Source organism: Rhinichthys klamathensis, unplaced genomic scaffold (genome assembly GCF_029890125.1).
Source record: "Rhinichthys klamathensis goyatoka isolate OS25496 unplaced genomic scaffold, OSU_Roscu_1.1 h1tg000271l_1, whole genome shotgun sequence".
Taxonomy (NCBI): Eukaryota; Metazoa; Chordata; class Actinopteri; order Cypriniformes; family Leuciscidae; genus Rhinichthys; species Rhinichthys klamathensis.
Genome location: NW_026606791.1, coordinates 1,235,164 through 1,255,774, shown reverse-complemented (window position 1 = coordinate 1,255,774; position 20,611 = coordinate 1,235,164). Strand labels below are relative to the sequence as shown.

Here is a 20,611-nt window from a genome sequence, read left to right as displayed (position 1 = left end):
GTTGGGGAAGTTACAAATTCACACCTGTACAGCTCAAACAAACCTTTCAGATGTGCTGTTATTCTGGAATGCAGAATACTAGGACGCAGGAGAAGAAAGATAAACACTCTTACTTCAGCAATAAAACCAACAACAACTAAAAAATGACACAAACATTGTTTATCTAAAGTCATTTTTGCTTATCTGTATGGTTGAATTGGATCATTGAAGGTCAGCAGGAAAGACATTGGTTAAAAAAAGTGAGATTAAATACACAAAGTATATTTGTGTTGTTTAACATTTTTAATTACTTGCGTAATATTGAGTTTGCATTTTACTGTTTTTATTCATTTTGAGGAATACTGCAAAAATGCATGATACAACTCAGATATTTAGTTGTAAATGTAAAAGTAATGCGTGACTTTACTAGTTCCTTGAAAAAAGTAATCTGATTACCTAACTCACGTTACTTGTAATGCGTTATATTCTCTCTCTCTTCAGTGAACACCAAAACATGTCAGTCAATATCATAGACACAATCATTATAGCCCGGATCATCTTTATTGAGTTTAAACAGAACCTACAAAACAGAACATGCAAGATGTACAGAACTTTACATACAGATGAGTTGCGAGTATATTTGAGAAGCAAAGGTCACCAGGTCAAATACACGTGAAACCGTACATTGCATTAGCACCACAAACTGTTAAGGAGCTAACTACTTAAATCTATAGTCCAAAAGGTGCAAGTGCTTCTTGACTGCATTATGACAAGCATTCAACATTTAAGTATTAAATATTTAATGATTTACTTGCCAGCACGGTGTAGAGCAAATGTTATGGATGCGTTTCAGAGAACATAAAGCAATATCACACAGCTGTTATTGTTAACAGAACAGTTGAAACTTTAACAGGAAGTCCGACTACTGTAGCTTGTCATTTGCTCTGATATTTCAGGTAGTAGTATTGTGATCATATTTAACTGAAGTGTAGCCCATCACACGCAAGATATTCCTTCCTTTATATATTGGCTGATTATAAATAAGCAAAAGGGCGGAGTCAGCTGGGGTATACCAGGATGTGTTTAATAGGAACGGATAGCAGGGGGAATGGCAGCACATTCTTCAGCGTTCAGAGAGTTGTCAATCACAGGTCTGTATTCCAGAGTAACCTGAAACACACGTTTGTCCATGTTAGCTCATGCGAATGGATGTTTTCTTCCTTTATGCAGACTAACAAGACAGATTTAAGGTGCCCCTATTATGCTATTTTAAAGGTTTCTAATTTTGTTTTGGAGATCACCAACAATAGGTTTACATCCATCAAAGGTCGAAAACACTTTTATTTTCTCATAATATACATCGCACATCACCTCGGGATTCAGTCTCTCCAAAACCCTCCTTACCACAAGCTTTCTCTGCTCTGATTGGTCAGACGGCCCAGTCTGTTGTGATTGGTCTACCGCTTAAAGCGCGTGTCAGAAACGATATGCTCATTAACATATCTGAATTTCAGCTCCAGAGGCTTCCTCAGCACTTGATACACAGTAATACGAACAATGGCATCAGTTTTTACCGTATCAATTCCAGCATGAGTCCTCATCCTTTTAAAGAGCATGCAAAGTGGATTCACATGCAAAGTGGATTCACGGCGCTGAAAACACTGATAACACGAACCAAACTCTTCCAGTCTCAGCTACAACTTGAGTGTTTGAGGGTCAAAGTAGACGTTGTTCATGAGCAGCCAATGAAGACCATAGTCTGGCATTATGCAAATTTGTTACATTGTTATGTAGGGACGTAACAGGAAATGAGACTGGAATAGCTGACGACTCGTTTCAGCAGTTCAGAATCGATTATTTTTTAAGGAGAAAATAAGTTTATTTGTCATGCACATTGATCTTTAAAACAATTTACATTCACAAACAGCCATACAACAAACTGCATGAAAGGTAATATTCGAAAAAAAGCATAACAGAGGCACTTTAAATATGAACAAAGCAACAGAATCCATTATATATTTACCTTTCCTGTCTTGGGATCCACGTAGGACAGTGTGTGTTTCCTCCAGTGCTGTTCATAAGGCACCTTCACTTGTCCCTGCAGGGGTTTGGAATAGTCGTACTCATCCACACGGTCCTATAACAAGAACGGGGAAACAGAAACATTAAAAACACAAACATTATCAACACGACAGTTGTGTTTTTAACACTATGATTCCTACCAAGCTGCAAAACCAGATTACTAATAACTGAAAGCAACAACATTCCATTCCAATGTACTATGCACTATATTCTATTTTATAATAGATAAGATGTCCAAGTTAGACATATGTACAGAGCACAAAAATCAAAGAACTTTATCATGGCTCTGTTAATGGTACAACATATTGTTGTCCTTAGACAAGCATGCTGGTTTCAGAAAGTTGACCTTGAAGTCCTCGCGAGCGTGAGCGCCCCTGCTCTCTTTACGGGCCTCGGCTGAGACGATTGTCTGCACTCCGTTCAACATCAGATTCTGCAGCTCCAGAGTTTCCACCAGATCAGTGTTCCACACAATGCCTGAAGACATAAAAGATGAATTTAGTGTGCAATGCTATAAGAACCATCATACTGCAGAGATAACACAACCTTCAACCTTTTTGTACAGTAATGAAGATTATCAAATGAACAGAAAATTCAAAGTTTCTAAACTCCCATTCTAATTTTCTATGTTTTAATTTAGATTAGACATTCTCATTAGCAAATACACTGGCTAGTTTTGGGTCCATTTTTTAAAATTATCTTATGCTGATCAAAACGGTATATATTTGAACAAATATAAAAACAATTGAGACATTATTACATTTTAAAAAATGTAAAATTTTCCATTTTAATATTTGAATGTGATGGCAAAGCTGAATTTTCAGCATCATTACTTATCATTCATTACTCAAGTCATTGTCACATGATCCTTGAGAAATCATTCTAATATGCTGATTGGCTGCTCAAAAAACATTTCTTATTATCAATGTTAAAACACTGCTAAATAGGTTTGTGGAAACCTTGATACATTTATTCAAGATTGTTTCATGAATAGAAAGTTCAAAAGAACAGCATTTATTTAAAATGATCTTTTGTCACATTATAAATGTCTTTACTGTCACTTTTGATCAATTTAATGCATCCTTGGTGAATAAAAGTATTCATTTCTTATCTTAAAGATATTCGTGACCCCAAACTTTTGAGCTGTAGTGTATGTTAGTGTTTTTTGAGGTACTGAATTTCTAATTGATTTAATTTCTCCTGTGCCAGTCTTCTCTGACCTCTGTCAAATGTCTTGATGTCATCCAGCGACTTGTAAACGGAGTCCATCTTGTCACAACCCTCCTTCAGGACGTCTCCTGTGCGGAACACTGCAGCGTGAGTCTGCATGGTCTGAGAAAGAAAAACAGAAAACAGAAATTAAATTTAAATTTAAATATAATAACAACCACTGGAGATCATAAGATGACGCTTCAAAGTCTAAACAGTCAAATTCCCATTTGATCAGTCTATAAATATTGCATTTCTTTTAGGAACTAAAGAACTCCAGTGAGGTGACGTGCCTTCTGCATGTTGAGCCTGATTTCTGAGGTTCTGGTACTGCCGTTAGCAAAACGGATCTTGTCCAGATTGGAGACAGATGCCTCTCCTGCATTGGGTTTCAGAGGGGAAAGCTTCTCTCCTATGTGACAGGATAAAAATATCACAAAATCTTGAAATTGCTTTTTAAGGACCACAACAAACAGCTGATAGGGACTACACAAGCTTCCTCCCGGGTTAGTGACATCACAAACCATAACATTTACATAAACCCTGTCCCCGGAACGTGATTTATAGGTCATCATGACACAATATGCTAATCAATGACTAGAAGATACTACACATAAACTACGTATACATTCATCAACTAACCATTCAGAAAAGTCTTGTTGCATTCTACGTGTTGTCACTTCTTCTTGAGTCTCTCCATCATTGTCTGACTCCGGTTTGAACATAAAAGGCTAAAAGTTTTTGAAATTTTCAGTGCATGTCTGTGTGAGGTGGAGCTCTTGAAGCTCTGCCCTCTGTACCGGGAGCAGCAGCTCATTTGCATTTAAAGGGACAGACACAAAAACGGTGTGTTTTTGCATACCCTCAAAAAGTGAAAATTTTACCATGCTATAAAAATATCTGTGGGGTATTTTGAGCTAAAACTTCACATACACACTGTGGGGACATCAAAGACTTATTTTACATCTTGTGAAAAGGGCATTATACCACCCCTTTAATAGTTTTTAGAAAATATATATATATAAACAAATGACTTTATAATGCCTTAAAACTCCCTTCGACTCGTGTCTAATAAAGGGCACTCATCAATTTGGAGCATTTCATCATGATTTCTGAATGTTATGAAGCTACCTGGAGTGTTTATGTCAGCAATAGTCAAGGCACAAGCGCGTCCAAACACAACGAGATCCAGCAGTGAGTTGGCGCCCAGGCGGTTGGCACCATGCACTGATGCACAGCCGGCCTCGCCACAGGCGTACAGGCCTGGCACCACCTTATCCTCTCCGTCCTTATAGGTGATGACCTGCGAGAAATACAGAGAGGATATTAGCATTATGTTCTCATGAGTGTAGAATGGAAACAGTGACTGTAACATTTGTGTTTAATTAACTTAAATGTAATATTAATGTACACTTACAGTATCTTTCAAAATTTTGGGGTCACAAATTTTTTTTATGTTTGTGAAAGTTGTCTCTTATGCTCATCAAGGCTGCATTTATTTGGTCGAAAATACATTAAAAGAGTAATATTGTGAAATATTATTACAATTTACATTAATTTTCTATTGTAATAATATTTAAAAAAAATCCTAATGGAATAGCTGAATTTTATCATTTAATACTCCAATCTTAATATCCAGTGTCACATTATCCTTAAGAAATCATTCTAATATGCCTATATGGTGCTCAAGAAAATAAACATTTCTTATGATTCTCAATGTTGAAAGCATTTGTTGTTTTGCTTAATATGGAAACTGATACATGCAGCATTTATTGGAAATATAAATATTTTGAAGCGTTAAACAATTCTAGTTGTAATACAAAATTGTAAATAACTGGTGCCACAACAAACGGTGTGGGACAAGTAACACTCCATAAATTTAGTAATTAAGGATTATTACTTAAAAGTGCAGCAATCGACTTCTTAAGAAACACAAACACACCCTTCATTGCTCCGTCCCCAAACACGCAATGAAAGAGTAAGTGTCTCTTTCTCATAGCTGAAGCGAAGCAAAATAATGCTTTGTGAAAAATAAATTAAAATATGACGAATGGACAACAAGGAAGAACAGAAAGTGAACATACAGCACACAAGAGAATATACAAGAGTTGGTTGTTAGTCACCAGCAGCGCAGCAGCTCCAGACAAACAATGACACTCAAAACTGTCCTGTTACTAGAGCTAACATTACAACAACAGTATATCTTGGTTCTGTCAAACAGCAAAACCAATGTAACCCACGTATAGAGCAGAAACAACGCAACCTCGGCATCCGTTTTCAGGCCTTCCCGCTCCTTTAGATCTCTCCAGAACTGGAAATCTTTTCTAATATTAATGCAGATCCTAAAGCTCTTGTCTGATCGTATCCCTTCTTTTTCCAGTGATATTCCTATGACCTTTTCTCTTTTGTAATAACCTAAGATGTTCAGTAATCAAAGTGATGGTGAAAATGGGCAGAATACCTGTCCCTTGTAGTTGGTGGGGATGCCGCCCATGTTGTAGTGGACGGTGGGTAACACTGGGATGGGCTCTTTTGTGACGTCCACTCCAGCAAAGATCATAGCGGTTTCAGAGATGCCGGGCAGGCGAGCGGCGAGCTGCTGGGGTGGAAGATGATGGAGCTGCAGGTAAACGTGGTCTTTATCTGGCCCAACACCTCTGGTGGAAACATGGGGGAAACTCTTTTTTAGAAAGTTAATACCAGTTAATTTTTTCCATCAATCACGTACTGTCTGTGCAAGTGAAGTTAAAAACAAAACTTGCGATTCATTTAATAAGCAGCAAAATGGTGAGACTGTTGTGGGCACAAAATAGCAGATTATTATTATAGAAAAAATAAGTATTTTATACCTTCCTTCTCTGATCTCAATGGTCATGGACCGTGAGACCACATCCCTAGAGGCCAAATCTTTGGCATTGGGCGCATAACGTTCCATGAACCTCTCGCCTTCACTATTGATTAAGATTCCTCCCTCTCCACGGCAACCCTCTGTGATCAGGCAACCGGCTCCATAGATACCTAAGGGGATTACATCATAGGTCATTTAAAACCAGCCACAGGTTGGCTTAAAGGGATACTCCACCAGTTTTTCTTATTAAACTATGTTATTCCCTTAACTAAGACGAGTTGATACATACCTCTCTCGTCTCAGTGCGTGCACTATATCGCTCTGTATTGCCGCAAAACTATGTTAGCACTTAGCTTAGCCCATGCATTAAATATGGGCCAAGCAGAGAAGCGACCAAACACTTCCACGTTTTCCCTATGTAAACACAGTTACTCGAGTAGTGTAACTTGACCTGGGCTGGTGACACAAAATAAACCGTTGCGCTTTTCTAAGCGTTTAAAATTGATGACTATATTGTATGGCGGAATACCATAACAAGTGCTTTTGAGCAGTTCGACTTGGCGCAATAATATCTTCACTAGTGAAAAGTCCTCTTACCGGCTCCCGCTTCCTCTCCCCCTCCCTCTGACATTTCCGTCAATACAACCAACGTGGCTTTTACTACCTGTGCTATTAGCAAACTGCAGATCATTTGCAATGGCGGACTTTGTAGATGATTATGACTTATTTGTAGAAGACCCAGAGCCATATCTGTTTGAACCCGAGTACACGGAGGAGGAATTAGCTCTTATGGACCGTGAGAGGAAAGAAAGATATGATCCAGAACAGACCGGAGCTGGCGAAAGACCACGGGCAAACAGCAATTGGTGGTGCAAGTGTGACTGTTGCGAACAGATGCCGACCGAAATTGAGAGCCTGTGCTGTTTAGAATGCTAACTAGCTTCCAACAACCTGTTACTTCGTCAACTCCGCTCGAACTACTACTACCGGCGCATGTCACGTTGGTTGTATTGACGGAAATGTCAGAGGGAGGGGGAGAGGAAGCGGGAGCCGGTAAGAGGACTTTTCACTAGTGAAGATATTATTGCGCCAAGTCGAACTGCTCAAAAGCACTTGTTATGGTATTCCGCCATACAATATAGTCATCAATTTTAAACGCTTAGAAAAGCGCAACGGTTTATTTTGTGTCACCAGCCCAGGTCAAGTTACACTACTCGAGTAACTGTGTTTACATAGGGAAAACGTGGAAGTGTTTGGTCGCTTCTCTGCTAGGCCCATATTTAATGCATGGGCTAAGCTAAGTGCTAACATAGTTTTGCGGCAATACAGAGCGATATAGTGCACGCACTGAGACGAGAGAGGTATGTATCAACTCGTCTTAGTTAAGGGAATAACATAGTTTAATAAGAAAAACTGGTGGAGTATCCCTTTAAGGCATCTGGAAGGGGATGAATATTTATAACTCAGATCATCATTTATCAACATAGATGCATGTAAACACAGCAAAGAAATAGTATAATCATCCATGTAATATATAACTAGCTAGATAACAGATGGACTAAACTAATGTGACATGCGAGACATAATCATGTTGTAAACTATCCTGAAGAAGCAACTTGAGTAAACCATTACTTCACAATCGGTCGCAAAGATTTATGATGCTTTGACAGTGAAACTCATCTAAAGAACTTTTCCGGGGTTATAAAAGAAAGAAGCTTACCTGTGGGGTGGAACTGAACAAATTCAAGATCCTGGCAGGGCAGACCCGCACGTGTCACCATGGCATTACCGTCTCCTGTGCTCGTATGGGCTGATGTACAGCTGAAGTATGTGCGGCCATAACCACTGCAGGGAAAATGAGAAATATCTTTATTTGCATGTTGTAAAAACACACGCTGTATTAATAATATGTACAACCTCATACTTTACCAATAAATAATTAAATTATAAATAAAATATTACATTATATAAATGTTACAAATAAATGATTTTTAAAATAATAATCATAGTTTTGTCATTAAAAAAATAATATATATTTTAAAATCAATCTTTTATTATTAATTTGGTGAACAAACAGAACCAATCAAACTTAAAAGATGCAATTAATAACAACTGTAAGAAAAAGCTTTTTGAAAAGCCTTTGAATATTAATGTTGCTGCTGCTACTAACACACAAAATACTTATTAAAAAGTTCTCATTAATTAAAATAAAGTTGAACTAAAATATAATATAAATATTAGATGAATATAAGTTCACTAAAATACATAAAACTGAATTAAAAATAAAATATATTATTATTATGTAATAAATAAATACCATAACAGTATATAAATAACACAAAAATAACACTACTGAAGGCTTGAGACAGAAAACTCGATAATTTCTCTTACCCAGTGGCAATGACGGTGTTCTTGGATCTGAAACGGTGGATGGATCCGTCCTCCATGCATAGTGCAATGACTCCCTTACACTCTCCATCCTCCATCAGCAGATCCAGGGCAAAATACTCGACAAAGTAACTGGTATCATACCTCAGAGACTAGACACCAACAGACACAATTAGACAGGGCTCAACAGGTGTTCCAGTTCAGGCTGACTTTCAGAATCTCACTCACCCGTCCATAGAGTGTGTGAAGAAGGGAGTGACCCGTCCTGTCTGCCACACAACAGCATCTGTGAGCCTGACCTCCTTTACCAAACTTCAGACTCTGACCTCCGAAGGCACGCTGATAGATCTTCCCGTCCTCGGTACGGCTGAATGGCATACCAAAGTTTTCCAGCTGAAAAAACATAACATCCGCTGATGAGATTGGAGGAAATCGCAATCTATATCAGTCATACCGTAAAGTTTGAGTTAAAGACAAGGAAACAACAGGTAAAGAACAATAATCATTCTTCCTTGATACTTTCAAAGCCATAATGACAGTGACAGGTCATGTGATCATCTCTCACCTCCACCACTGCAGCAGGGGCCTGCTCGGTCATGTAATGAATGGCATCCTGGTCTCCCAGCCAATCAGATCCCTTCACGGTGTCATAAAAGTGCCAACGCCAGTCGTCGTCCTCCATGTTTCCTAAAGCAGCATTAATCCCACCCTTTTTTATAAATGGGAGAAATAAACGTTAAAAATAAATAAATAAAACATAAGCTGTGAGCCATTATGAATAAATTGATTAAATAACATGATTTTAATCTTTACAAAGACCTTTACAAATATTTATATATATATATATACGTACACAAACTCTGCCTAGCTTTTACAAATATATATATACGTACACAAACTCTGCCTAGCTTTTACAAATATATATATACGTACACAAACTCTGCCTAGCTTTTTTTAACTTAAAAAAGATAGGCAGTGCATAATTCATAGTCATATTCTAAGAGAATATTAATTTCTTTTGTTTTTTCAAAGAGGTGTAAGAATATCCGAGGTGTCGTTTCAAAGGTTGAGCTGCCTTGTGAACTTTAGACTTCTTGAACAGAAAATCCCTGCACAGCTCTCAGACGTTCTAAACGACTGATTCTCATTCAATCTCTTCCTGAGCAAACCACCTGATTCTGATGCATGAGTGTCTTGATATTATTCATTGTCCTTTAAAAAAAAAACTAAATTGTTCCTAAATTAAATATCAGCAAACCCTGATTTGTAAAAACTAGTATACATTCAGAGGATAAATTGTTATGCTGTTGCAGTATATGAGAGGGTATAGGAGACACATATTGTTTAATTACTAAATAATAATGAGAAGCACAAGAGAAAATCTCCAAACCTGTGCGGCCACTGTGTGTGAGCGGGTGGGGAAAAGTTTGGTGACACAGGCTGTGTTGAAGCCGGCCTCCGACAGACCGAAAGCGGCACGAAGCCCTGCGCCACCGGCTCCCACCACGACAGCATCAAACTCATGGTCCACTACTGGATACTGAGTGGAGATCTAAGAGGACAAATACCATAAACACATTGATCACACAAGGTCACTCAAATATGACATGTAATTGCCAATGCCAGATCTTACATGCAAAATGAAACCTGGTGAAACCAAACAAGGAAGCAAGCATAAATACTTACACCATCTGAGACTTTTGCATCTCCCTTTTTTCCATAGATGGAGAAATGCAATTTGCGGTTGCTCGCCTGGCACACGGCTGGCAGCTGGATGGAACAACAAAAATGTTTAATTAGTTTTTAATTTAATTTTAATAGTTTAGAAAACTAAGCAAAATCATATCTTTGATGTTTATCTATGCGTTTACATTTCAATGCTTTACCTTCATATTCTTGAGATTATATTTATTTATATTAATCTTTACTTTGTTGTACGTCTGTTTGAATTACTTGTTTTTATTTTTCCACCCTGTATGTATAATAAATTTAGGTTACACTTTATTTTAAGGTGACGTACACATTACTACATGTACCCACCTACTATAGTAATAACAGTAAATTATGCATAATTGCAAGTAACTAGTTCCCTAAACCCTAACTCTGTAGTAAGTATATGTAGTTAATTAATATTAATTTTAATATTACACAGTACTTATCCGAGTAAGTAAAATGTAACTACGTCACCTTAAAATAAAGTGTAACCTAAATTTTTTTAATAAAATCATAAATAAAAATAACACATACAAATGTGTTTGTTTCATACTTAGTAACAAAACATCACTGCAAAACAACACAGATAGTGACAGCACTCAAATGTAAGCTGGTCTTTATTGGTGACATAACAATGCGATGTCTGATTATTGTGTTTTATTTGAACAAAATATAGGTTGAGCAGTTATATTGGAGACTTATAAGATAAACCCATTTGCTATGCTTGAGTATGTTTATGTCGATTAGTAGGACACATATTACCATAACACATCCACAAACTTTAACAGGTGACTGTAGTAGCTGTCAGTTATGTCTGTAATACACTAGCCAGCCACAATTCTTACTTCAAATTTCACAGCAGTCTGTTTTTATTCTCATAATCAATGAGAAATGAAATAAAAACCATGCATTCAAACACTTCAGAAGAATTCACGATAATAATAACATGAGCTTTCAGTATCGCACGGCTAATGCTAACGCTGCCAGCTTGACCTTCAATAGACCCATGATTACAAAACATATAACTTCACTTCTATGAAATTACACATTACATTAGGTTTAAAACTCTTAAGTATTACTGATAAAAAGATAAGCTCCATAAATAAAACAGTATCATATAATGCGTTCACTCATGTAACAAAGACACTGATACTATGTAACAGTGTTACCTAACCCAGCAAATGATGGTTACAAAACCAACACATAACAGACTACAATAGATTACAGCGTCATCTCAGTATAAAACAATTAAACTCTCGGCATGCAAAGACCAAATGTCATTACAATAGAAAGAATGCTCAAGATCTGAGAGGACTTACAGCTTTAGATGACACAATCTTTTTGCCGAGGACACGGGAGGCAGCGCACACTGCAGCCATGTTGCTCGATTCTGTCTAAAACGCCAATGTGTGTTTGGAGCTCGTGTACGCTGTGATGTAAGCGGTAAAGGGAAGTCCGACTCATTTCCACGATTCGGTTCTTTCGAACAGTTAAAAAGATTTGGTGAGTCTTTTCTCTGACTCCACGACGCGGCGTAGCTACTGCAGTGTGTAATCGATTAGTTTAAATATATATATATATATATATATACACACTACCGTTCAAAAGTTTGGGGTCGGTACGATTTTAAATACTTTTAAAAGAATTCTCTTCTGCTAACCATGGCTGCGCTTATTTGATTAAAAATACAACAAAAATCAGTTATAGTATTAAATATTATTCCAGTGTAAATCAGCTGTTTTCTGTGTGAATATATAGTAAAGTGTGATTTATTCCTGTGATCAAAGCTGAATTTTCAGCATCACCAGTGTCAGTGTCTTCAGTGTCAAATGATCCTTCACAAATCAGTATAATATGAGGATTTGATGCTCAAGAAACATTTATTATTATTATCAATGTTGAAACAGTAGTTGGTCTGTCTGTGATTGTCAGTTGTACAGTTTTTTTTTTTTTTTTTTAGGATTCTTTGATGAATAGGGTTAGGGTTAGAATCTTTTGTAACATTATAAATGTCTTTACTGTCACTTTCGATCAAATTAATTATTCCTTGATAAATAAAAGTATTGATTTATTTCCTCCAAAAAATAAAAATAAAATTCTCACTGACCCCAAACTTTTGAACGGTAGTTCAACGGTAGAATATAAGTTTGTAGCCCACCTGATTAAAAAAAAAGGGGGAAAAAAGTTGTTGACCTTGTCGCAACATCAGCCAAATCCTCACCTCAAATACTCTTAGTTTGAGTTATGGGTTCGGTCTGCTTCGTGAATGGGTCTGTTTTGTGTCTCTTTGGCAAGGTGTCTCTGTCAACTGTTATTATACCTACAAAACAAACGATATTAATTTAAAATAAGTACAAGTGCTTACTGTATGGTGAATAATAAAACAAATATCATGATGTATTTATTTATCTTGATAAATTAATACTTAATAATAATAATAATAAACAAATTATTGATCATCATTACTTCTTAATTTTTATAACTAAAATATTTGAACATTTATCACTTAATTTAAAACGTGATTACAGAAAAGGTTGTTGTATATACATGCAGAGCAGCTCAACCAACTGATTGAAGATCCTATTCAAAAGAACGAATCGGTTCGAATGATTCACGAATCGGACATCGCCTACCAGTTTCCCAGCTTCAGTGAGGACCGTACCAATTGTCCACGCTGGGGGGGATTTGTTGTTAGCGTCATGCAGAAAACAAAGTCAAGCATGTATTTATACTGGGTGGAGTTCTTTACTGTAAATGCCACTGTATATAATATAGCCTTCACTCTTTAAATAAGCGATATTTTTGTCCAAGAGCATTAACGCAGGTGTTAGCTTTCCCTCGTCATAGTAGCGACTATTTGAAAATCTATTTGATAACGGGGGTCAAGTCAACTTCAGGTGCTTTGGCAAGGATACTGGCAAGGTATCACGGACATTTGATGTAGTATTGTACTGCCAGCATGTATTGATTGAGCTTGCATGATTAATGGGACGTTTTCTTTGTTAAATATAACTAGCCAAATCGCATATGCATGTCGTGGAAACAGGAAGTGTCATATTTCAACTAGGATATGGTCTTGCGCTGCTCAAATTTCTAGTTATGAATTAAATGTAAATGCTACATCAGTTTCATTATGTTTGCATAAGGACAATAATGCATCATTATAAATTTAAAAATGGGCATTTGGTTTACAGTATTTACAGTAGCATTTCCCTTTTTATATCACATTGATCATAGTTTGATTTAGAAGTATGTATTTATTTTTCAGCTGCAGTCCACATGAACAATCTGAATGACCCTCAGGACTGGAATATAAGGCCAGAGAGGCAGGGTGATGGCGGGGACAGCAGTAAGTGGAACTATGCCTTCCTGGTGCCCATGCTGGGGCTCGCTGCCTTTCGTAAGTACTACACAACACTATTGCCCTTTTCTAGTGTGTATGTTTTAATTAAGTGTACTTAGATTTTTATTTTTGGATTTCTCCTGGGGATGGTTTCCTAGGATGGATCTGGTCCAAGGAGTCTCAAAAGGAAATCGAGGAGGCCAAGGTCAAGTACGAAAAAAACGTAAAGACAATCCAGAAGGACCTGGATGTGAAGTACCGACAGACGCTCTCTGAGAACCGCAGAGAAACAGTTCAGCTCGAGTTTGATCTAGAGAAAGAAAAGCAGCGGGCACATGGCTACCGTCAAGCCCTGGCATCCCAGAGTCAGCAGCTCGAGGAGGAACGTCGAGGCATGAGGTTGGAACGTGAAGCTCTAGAAAACGAGAAAGCTAGATTGCGTTACGGAGGACCTGGTGGCGCCCTCTTCCATGAGGCTTTGCAAAAGGAAAAAGAGCGAGAGATGAGGGCTTCACTGGCTCTGAAGGAAGTAGAATACAGGCTGGTGGAAAGACAAAGGGCCTTTTGCAGTATTTTGGTGCCTCGTGCGAGGAGGGTGGAGATGGAGAAAGACCTTCTGGTTCGTACGGCCAAAGAGCCAATTCTTGCACATGTGGAGATGGAGGACGGTCTCAGGGATATTTTTAAGAATGATCGCAGTTGTGCAGAGTATCTCAACACAGATGAACGGAAGAATGGAAGTCTCATGTGGCTGTATCTCAGATATTGGCAGCTGCAGGTCACACTTCAAACACACCAGAGAGCTGAGGCTTCTATACTCGGCATACAGACAAAAAAGTGACATTGGTAGAACAGAAGTGAATCTATATCAGTAAAATGATGTACCTGTATTTTAAATGACCTCATTGCCAATAAAGTTAATGAGATTAAAAATGTTTTTTATTGATTTATTTGTGTGAAGAGCAAATTCAAATTTGTACATACAGTACTGAAAGTGTCAATACCATATACAGAGTAAAATACCTCATATTTTACTGTTGTAACTTGTAAACAATTTTTAGGACTAATAGTCAATATTCAAATATTTAACAAAACTCATCCATACCTCGTCCATCCTATCTAAATAATGCCACTGTTGACATGATGATACCAGAACGAGAGAAGCAGTCCATATCAGTGTGAACTTTTCCTGGTGTGTGTAATATCGAAATCACATATTTAATTTACATTTATGCATTTAGCAGATGCTTTTATAGCGACTTACAATACAGAAACATAAACAGTGTCACAGAGCAAACAACGTTCACAGTGTATTGTACAATGCCAGATTTATTAGAAAGGTATGAAATGCAAAGAATAAAGTCCCACTTAAATTAAAAGTGTTTTTAAAGTGCCACTTAAAATCAAATCCCTGACTGAATTATAGTTGAGGGTGGATAGCCATAAAAAGATTTGAGGAATAACAGCATTGTGTCCTTCAGTCTATTTTGGTCTTTAAAGGCAAGCTAAATTAGTCTTACATATTACATGACGCCTTAAAAGAATTTAGGTTTAACATAAAATAAAAAAAATACAGTATGCATACCAATATGGGTTGTGTAACGACATAAAGCCTTCTAATTTGTAGAAACATGTTGTTGCTTGCAGTGAATTTTTTTTCTTCTTGAAACCATGAAAGCAAGTAATTTGAAGATATGAGCAGGTTAAAATAAAAGCTGATGTACTCTTTTTAAATTTACCGGTAGTCAAAATGAATTATCTGAATGCACGTTTTTGTTCTAATGTTGTGTTTCTTGTACAGTTCTGCAACTATTCTTCTCCACTACACAAATTGTAACTATTCTTTAGACATGACAATATTTTTACAGAATGGTTCATGCAAAGGAGAATGAGAACTTAAATTGATTGTTTATGGAAAAGCATTGAGAAAGACAGAAGGGAAGACAAAGCCATTTGATTCATGAGATCTACAAGTTGCTGTATGCTAGACAAGAAATCATTTGCAGCAAAACTGTACCTTATTTTGCTCAACGAACCAGAGAGGAAGAGTTAACCAGCATGGCCTCCAGTGACCCTATAGCACGTGAACTCAATATAAATGCTGATCTCAATTCCAGCATCCGGTGCCCTGCTCAAGAGCCACAATAAACATGTGTGTTGAGGACTGGCAGAGAAAACTTAAGGGTTTACTTGAAAGTGAGAAAAAATAGAAAAGGGATTATTTGTTTGACTTGACCCAGTGGCACTAGTATCTTTGACACTAAATTAATTTGACTACTATTTACATTTTAATATCAGGATTTATGATTTACTCCCATGTCTGAATGTCCAGTATAAATTTCTGTTGAGATTAAATGTTTGATGGAACTAAACTACACCTTAATTGAACCTTTGACAATGTGGTTTAAACTGTGGGAATACTGCAAAGTTGTCACGTAAATCCACAGAAGGAAAGTTGAGGTTGAACCCAAGCAAGCCAGCTTTATTTTTTGGAGAACAATCAAGAAGCAACAGGAAACAACAAAGGCAAACTAAAAGTCCAACTAACAAAACAAGAGCACACAGACATGACATAAGATATATTTCGATATATTTCATTATAATCAGGGGGTGTTAATTGTGTTTTTCATTTAGCAAAATAATAATAATAATATAGTTATAAATAAATAAATGACTGTCTGTTCAGAATTGCCTATGTCGTTTTCACTTCTTTAGTTATCCCTTATAAGAATCATGCAATGCACATGATATTATACACTAACATTTATTTATTTATTTATTTCATTGCAGTCGAGTGTGCTGTCAAAAGGGCACGAGTCTTTTTTTTTTTAAATCTAACCGTACAGTGAAATGATTGGATGACTGGATTAAATGGGCGGGGTTTGTATGTTTGATGCCACGCGCCGTAATACTCTGTCAACCTACTTTGTTAGGTAGATGTCATCATGATTTCAATAATCCGCCGATATAGATGCAACAATTCTCTCTGTATGCTCATCTTTAATTCACGACATTTTAAGGTATGACTGTGGAGCGATCTGTGATATACATACACTATTTGACGCTTGATAATGACCTACATATGAACGCGGTGATATAAGAAGTGTTGTAGACCTACTATCTATCTATCTATCTATCTATCTATCTATCTATCTATCTATCTATCTATCTATCTATCTATCTATCTATCTATCTATCTATCTATCTATCTATCTATCTATCTATCTATCTATCTATCTATATTTAATGTCTGTCAAAAAATCATAAGAACTTTAATTAATTAGGGTTACTTTTTATTATCCATCTATTATCATCTATTATTTATCTACAGAATAATACTACCAACACTGGAGATTTTGTTGCCCCAGAACCTGATGTCATCATTGTAGGGGCCGGTGTTTTGGGCTCCTCATTGTCAGCGGTTCTTGGGCGAGATGGACGCAAGGTTACAGTGATCGAGAGGAATCTTAGAGAGCCGGACAGAATAGTGGGTGAATTGCTACAGCCAGGTGGATACTGTGCTCTCAAAAAATTAGGCTTGAAAAGTGAGTTAAAAAAAAAAAATCTGAGCACTGGCCACCAATTTTCATTGTAGTTATAATACTGATAATCATTATCTTTTCATAGAATCAGTAGAAGAGAAGGATGCACACATTGTGAATGGTTATATCATCCATGATGTTGAAAGTAAGATGGTTGTGGAGATACCTTACTCACAAGATCAGACTCAATGTGGCCGAGCTTTCCACCATGGTCGCTTTATCACGGGTCTGCGTAGAGCTGCACTGGCGGAGCCAAAGTGAGACCAACATATGCATCTTACATGTTTAAAATATGGCATATAATATTATACAAGTATTTTTAATAACATATGTACCTGGTGTTTGTCGAGTGTGAGGTTCATTGAAGGCACAGTAACATACCTTGAAGAAGAAAATGGCTGTGTCACAGGCATCCAGTACAAGGACAAACATTCTGGAAAAATAAAGGTTAGTGGGTAGCTTCAACATCATAACGAGTGAAAAAATCATGGTATAAACAGTAGGGATGATTATTGACTAAATTTGTACTTGTAGCCTAACCTCACAAACTTCTTTTGAGGATCGCTTTAACATTACAAAGTTGTTAAATACCAAAATATTTTCTGTATTTCATTTTTTGGAAAATTGTGAGTAGTTAATCTGAGTATGTGTTTTTTTTACAGAGGTTACGTGCCCCTCTAACAGTGGTGGCAGACGGATGTTTTTCAGAATTCAGAAAGCGTTTGGGCTCGGAAAGGGTTCAAACCTGTTCCAACTTTGTAGGCTGCATAATGAAGGTATGAGGTGCTCTGGTGTTAATGTCATGAACTGTTTTCTATTTCACAAGCATTAAATTGAAAGAAAACTCAGCTTATTTTAAATTTAAAATAAGGCATAACGCACTAGTTTTATTGCATTGGTTTGTCTCCTCAGAACTCTCCTCAGTTCAAGCCCAACTATGCTGAACTAGTTCTGAGCTGCCATGGACCGGTTCTGATCTACCAGATCTCCTCCAATGACACACGTGTTCTGGTGGAGATACAGGGACGTCTCCCCAAAAACCTGAGCCAATGCATGATTGAGAAGATCCATCCGCAACTGCCAGGTCAGAGAACTAATATTATTGTCAATAAGAGCGTATTTAAAGGGATAGTTCCCCCCAAAATGAAAATTCTGTCATCATTTACTCACCCTCAAGTTGTTCCAAACCTGCATGAATTTCTTTCTTCTGCTGAACACAAAAGAAGATATTTTGAAGAATGTCGGTAACCAAACAGTTGACGGACCATGCTTCCATAGTATGGAGAAAAAAAATACTATGGGAGTCAATGGGGTTCATCAACTGTTTGGTTACAGACATTATTCAAAATATCTGACAGAGATGACAGAATTTTCATTTTTGGGTGAACTATCCCTTTAAAACGATCAAACATTTGTTTCCAAAAACAAACGTTTCAGTCCACATACATGAGCTGACATAAAAATGTCATTGGGTTGATATGGATTATATATATTTTAGCTAATTTTCTTTGGTTTGTTGCGCCTGATAGATCACTTAAAGGGGCCGTTTTTGTTGGCCGTACAAAATAACCGTCTGAAATCCATGCCAGCGAGTTTTCTGCCATCATCACCTGTCAATAAACCAGGTAACAGCTCAATATAGATACAGCAAATGCTAGAGATGCAGCAGTGACAGTTTATCATTATAGTCTTCATTATAGTACATAGATTTAATTACAAAGAAGCTTTATTATTGTTTTTTATTTAAGTAGGCAGTGTAATTTGTTACCTATAATGTCATAAACTTATAAAGTGTAGACCGTTGCAACTGAATTAGATCTATATGAATTAGAAAATAGATCTATTTGTCCTCTTGACAGGAGTCTTGCTTCTTGGAGATGCTTATAACATGAGGCATCCTTTAACTGGCGGAGGGATGAGTGTAGCACTCAATGATGTCATGATTTGGAGAAGTCTGCTTCAGAACGTTCCGGATCTCAGTGACAACGCGGCCTTGTTGCAGGTTAAAAGTCTAGGGTTTTATTCAGATCAAGCAGAATTAAAAATATTGAAACATTTCATTAGTTCAAAAAAGATTTGCTCTCTCTGAATTCTCTCACAGTTAGTGTATTCTCAAATGATTCTACCCCGTCTATAGGCTAAAAAGAAATTCCACTGGGAGCGGAAGGTGTCTCATTCATTTGTGGTGGATGTTCTAGCACAGGCACTGCATGAGTTATTTGCATCAAAAGATGGTAAGCATATGCTTTTATCTTTCTGAATTATACAGTTGAAACAAGATCCTATTTCCAACATCTTGAATGGAAAACTTTCATATTTATGTTGCCACTAGAGGGAACTCTTCAACCATAAGCCAAACATTCATCTTCAAAGACTCGCCCCTTATGTAATTGATTGCTGTGCTGTACACCATAAACACTTGCTGATTATAAAAATATAGATCATCAAACCATTTTAATCACTGCAATCATAATTTAATATCTTATCATAACTTATCATAATTTGTCTCCTCCGTTTGCAGATTCAATATTATATCTTCGAAGAGCCTTCTTGTGTTATTTTCAGCTGGGAGGGGAGTGTGTCTCTGGGCCAGTTGGACTGCTGTCTGTGTAGGTCCAGACTTCATTACAATCAAACGAATAGCTATAAATGTACATAATTATTGTATGCATGCATACTATATCTAACATCTGTGTCAATCATCAGGCTGAACCCCCGCCCCTTGACACTGATTGGTCACTTCTTTGGTGTTGTATTGTACGCGGTCTACTTAAACATCAGGGCAGAGGTAAGACAGGACAGAGCAGGAGTGCTGCTGAGGAGCATGGGAATTCTTTATCGTGCATGTGCCATCATATTCCCTCATATCTTTTCTGAATTTAAATACATCTTTTATAGATTTTTTAGGCCTTTGCAATGAGTGTTAACTGATTGATATTTTGTATCATATCATCAGACAAAATAATAGTTATTATAAAGTCCCAGTTAAAAAACCCTTCACTAAAATTGATATGCGTTTCGGTATTTAGACTGAAAATATTTTATATATAATTATATGCATTTATATGCTTTTTACAGAATGTACATGTACTTAAAACTGTTAAATAAAGTTTATTTTAAAGTTGGTTTCCATGATGGTGCAAAAAAAGAGCAGATTGTGGCTTTAGTGACTGTATCATAAATACAGATCATTCTTTTAGATTACAATCTGTCTGCTGACAAATGGGTTTGGCTCAACTATGCTCACATTCAGAGAAAACTGAGTGTGAAAATGGATCCAATCAATCAAAATTATATCAAAAAACTTTTGAAGCCATTTCAGTTCCAGTGGTGGCATATTTACTGTGTTTGACCTTTGTCAAACATTGTCTATCCATTTTACAAAGCTCTCCAAGATTAAAGGTGCAAGCACATTGCTGAAATTTCAACAAAATTTCTTTCACTGTTCATTATCACTAATATAGTGTAGTGCACAGCTCACACAGAAGTCACTTTCAAACCATCAGC

General features: G+C 36.9%; 3 protein-coding genes across 3 annotated transcripts; 2 read left to right on the top strand and 1 right to left on the bottom strand.

The window, feature by feature from the left end:
* Positions 1–518: 518 nt before the first annotated feature.
* sdha (succinate dehydrogenase complex, subunit A, flavoprotein (Fp)) lies at positions 519–11,678 on the bottom strand. The gene is made up of 15 exons (XM_056268342.1): positions 11,539–11,678; positions 10,193–10,276; positions 9,897–10,058; positions 9,072–9,215; positions 8,735–8,899; positions 8,510–8,658; positions 7,839–7,963; positions 6,120–6,288; positions 5,732–5,927; positions 4,402–4,573; positions 3,564–3,682; positions 3,282–3,393; positions 2,408–2,538; positions 2,003–2,116; positions 519–1,149 (listed from the first exon to the last, which is right to left on the bottom strand). Exons 1-15 carry the CDS (start codon positions 11,596–11,598, stop codon positions 1,063–1,065), a joined length of 1,989 nt encoding a protein of 662 aa, XP_056124317.1. The 5' UTR covers positions 11,599–11,678; the 3' UTR covers positions 519–1,062.
* A 1,200-nt stretch (positions 11,679–12,878) lies between these two features.
* ccdc127b (coiled-coil domain containing 127b) lies at positions 12,879–14,447 on the top strand. The gene is made up of 3 exons (XM_056268372.1): positions 12,879–13,141; positions 13,488–13,619; positions 13,721–14,447. Exons 2-3 carry the CDS (start codon positions 13,499–13,501, stop codon positions 14,401–14,403), a joined length of 804 nt encoding a protein of 267 aa, XP_056124347.1. The 5' UTR covers positions 12,879–13,141; positions 13,488–13,498; the 3' UTR covers positions 14,404–14,447.
* A 2,137-nt stretch (positions 14,448–16,584) lies between these two features.
* Positions 16,585–20,113, top strand: sqleb (squalene epoxidase b). The gene is made up of 11 exons (XM_056268390.1): positions 16,585–16,602; positions 16,894–17,107; positions 17,190–17,361; positions 17,455–17,551; positions 17,767–17,880; positions 18,017–18,188; positions 18,634–18,729; positions 18,964–19,106; positions 19,242–19,338; positions 19,626–19,713; positions 19,811–20,113. The coding sequence occupies exons 1-11, from the start codon at positions 16,585–16,587 to the stop codon at positions 20,022–20,024; spliced, it is 1,425 nt and encodes a 474-aa protein (XP_056124365.1). The 3' UTR covers positions 20,025–20,113.
* Positions 20,114–20,611: the final 498 nt, after the last annotated feature.

Coding starts and splice junctions, on each gene's coding strand:
- sdha (XM_056268342.1), bottom strand. CDS start 11,598: ATGGCTGCAGTGTGCGCTGCCTCCCGTGTCCTCGGCAAAAAGATTGTG. Junction 6,289..7,838: donor TGTTCAGTTCCACCCCACAG/GTAAGCTTCTTT, acceptor TAATCCCCTTAG/GTATCTATGGAGCCGGTTGC. Junction 4,574..5,731: donor CCACCAACTACAAGGGACAG/GTATTCTGCCCA, acceptor TATTTCTCGCAG/GTCATCACCTATAAGGACGG.
- ccdc127b (XM_056268372.1), top strand. CDS start 13,499: ATGAACAATCTGAATGACCCTCAGGACTGGAATATAAGGCCAGAGAGG. Junction 13,620..13,720: donor GCTGGGGCTCGCTGCCTTTC/GTAAGTACTACA, acceptor ATGGTTTCCTAG/GATGGATCTGGTCCAAGGAG.
- sqleb (XM_056268390.1), top strand. Junction 17,108..17,189: donor CAAAAAATTAGGCTTGAAAA/GTGAGTTAAAAA, acceptor ATCTTTTCATAG/AATCAGTAGAAGAGAAGGAT. Junction 19,107..19,241: donor ACAACGCGGCCTTGTTGCAG/GTTAAAAGTCTA, acceptor CCCCGTCTATAG/GCTAAAAAGAAATTCCACTG.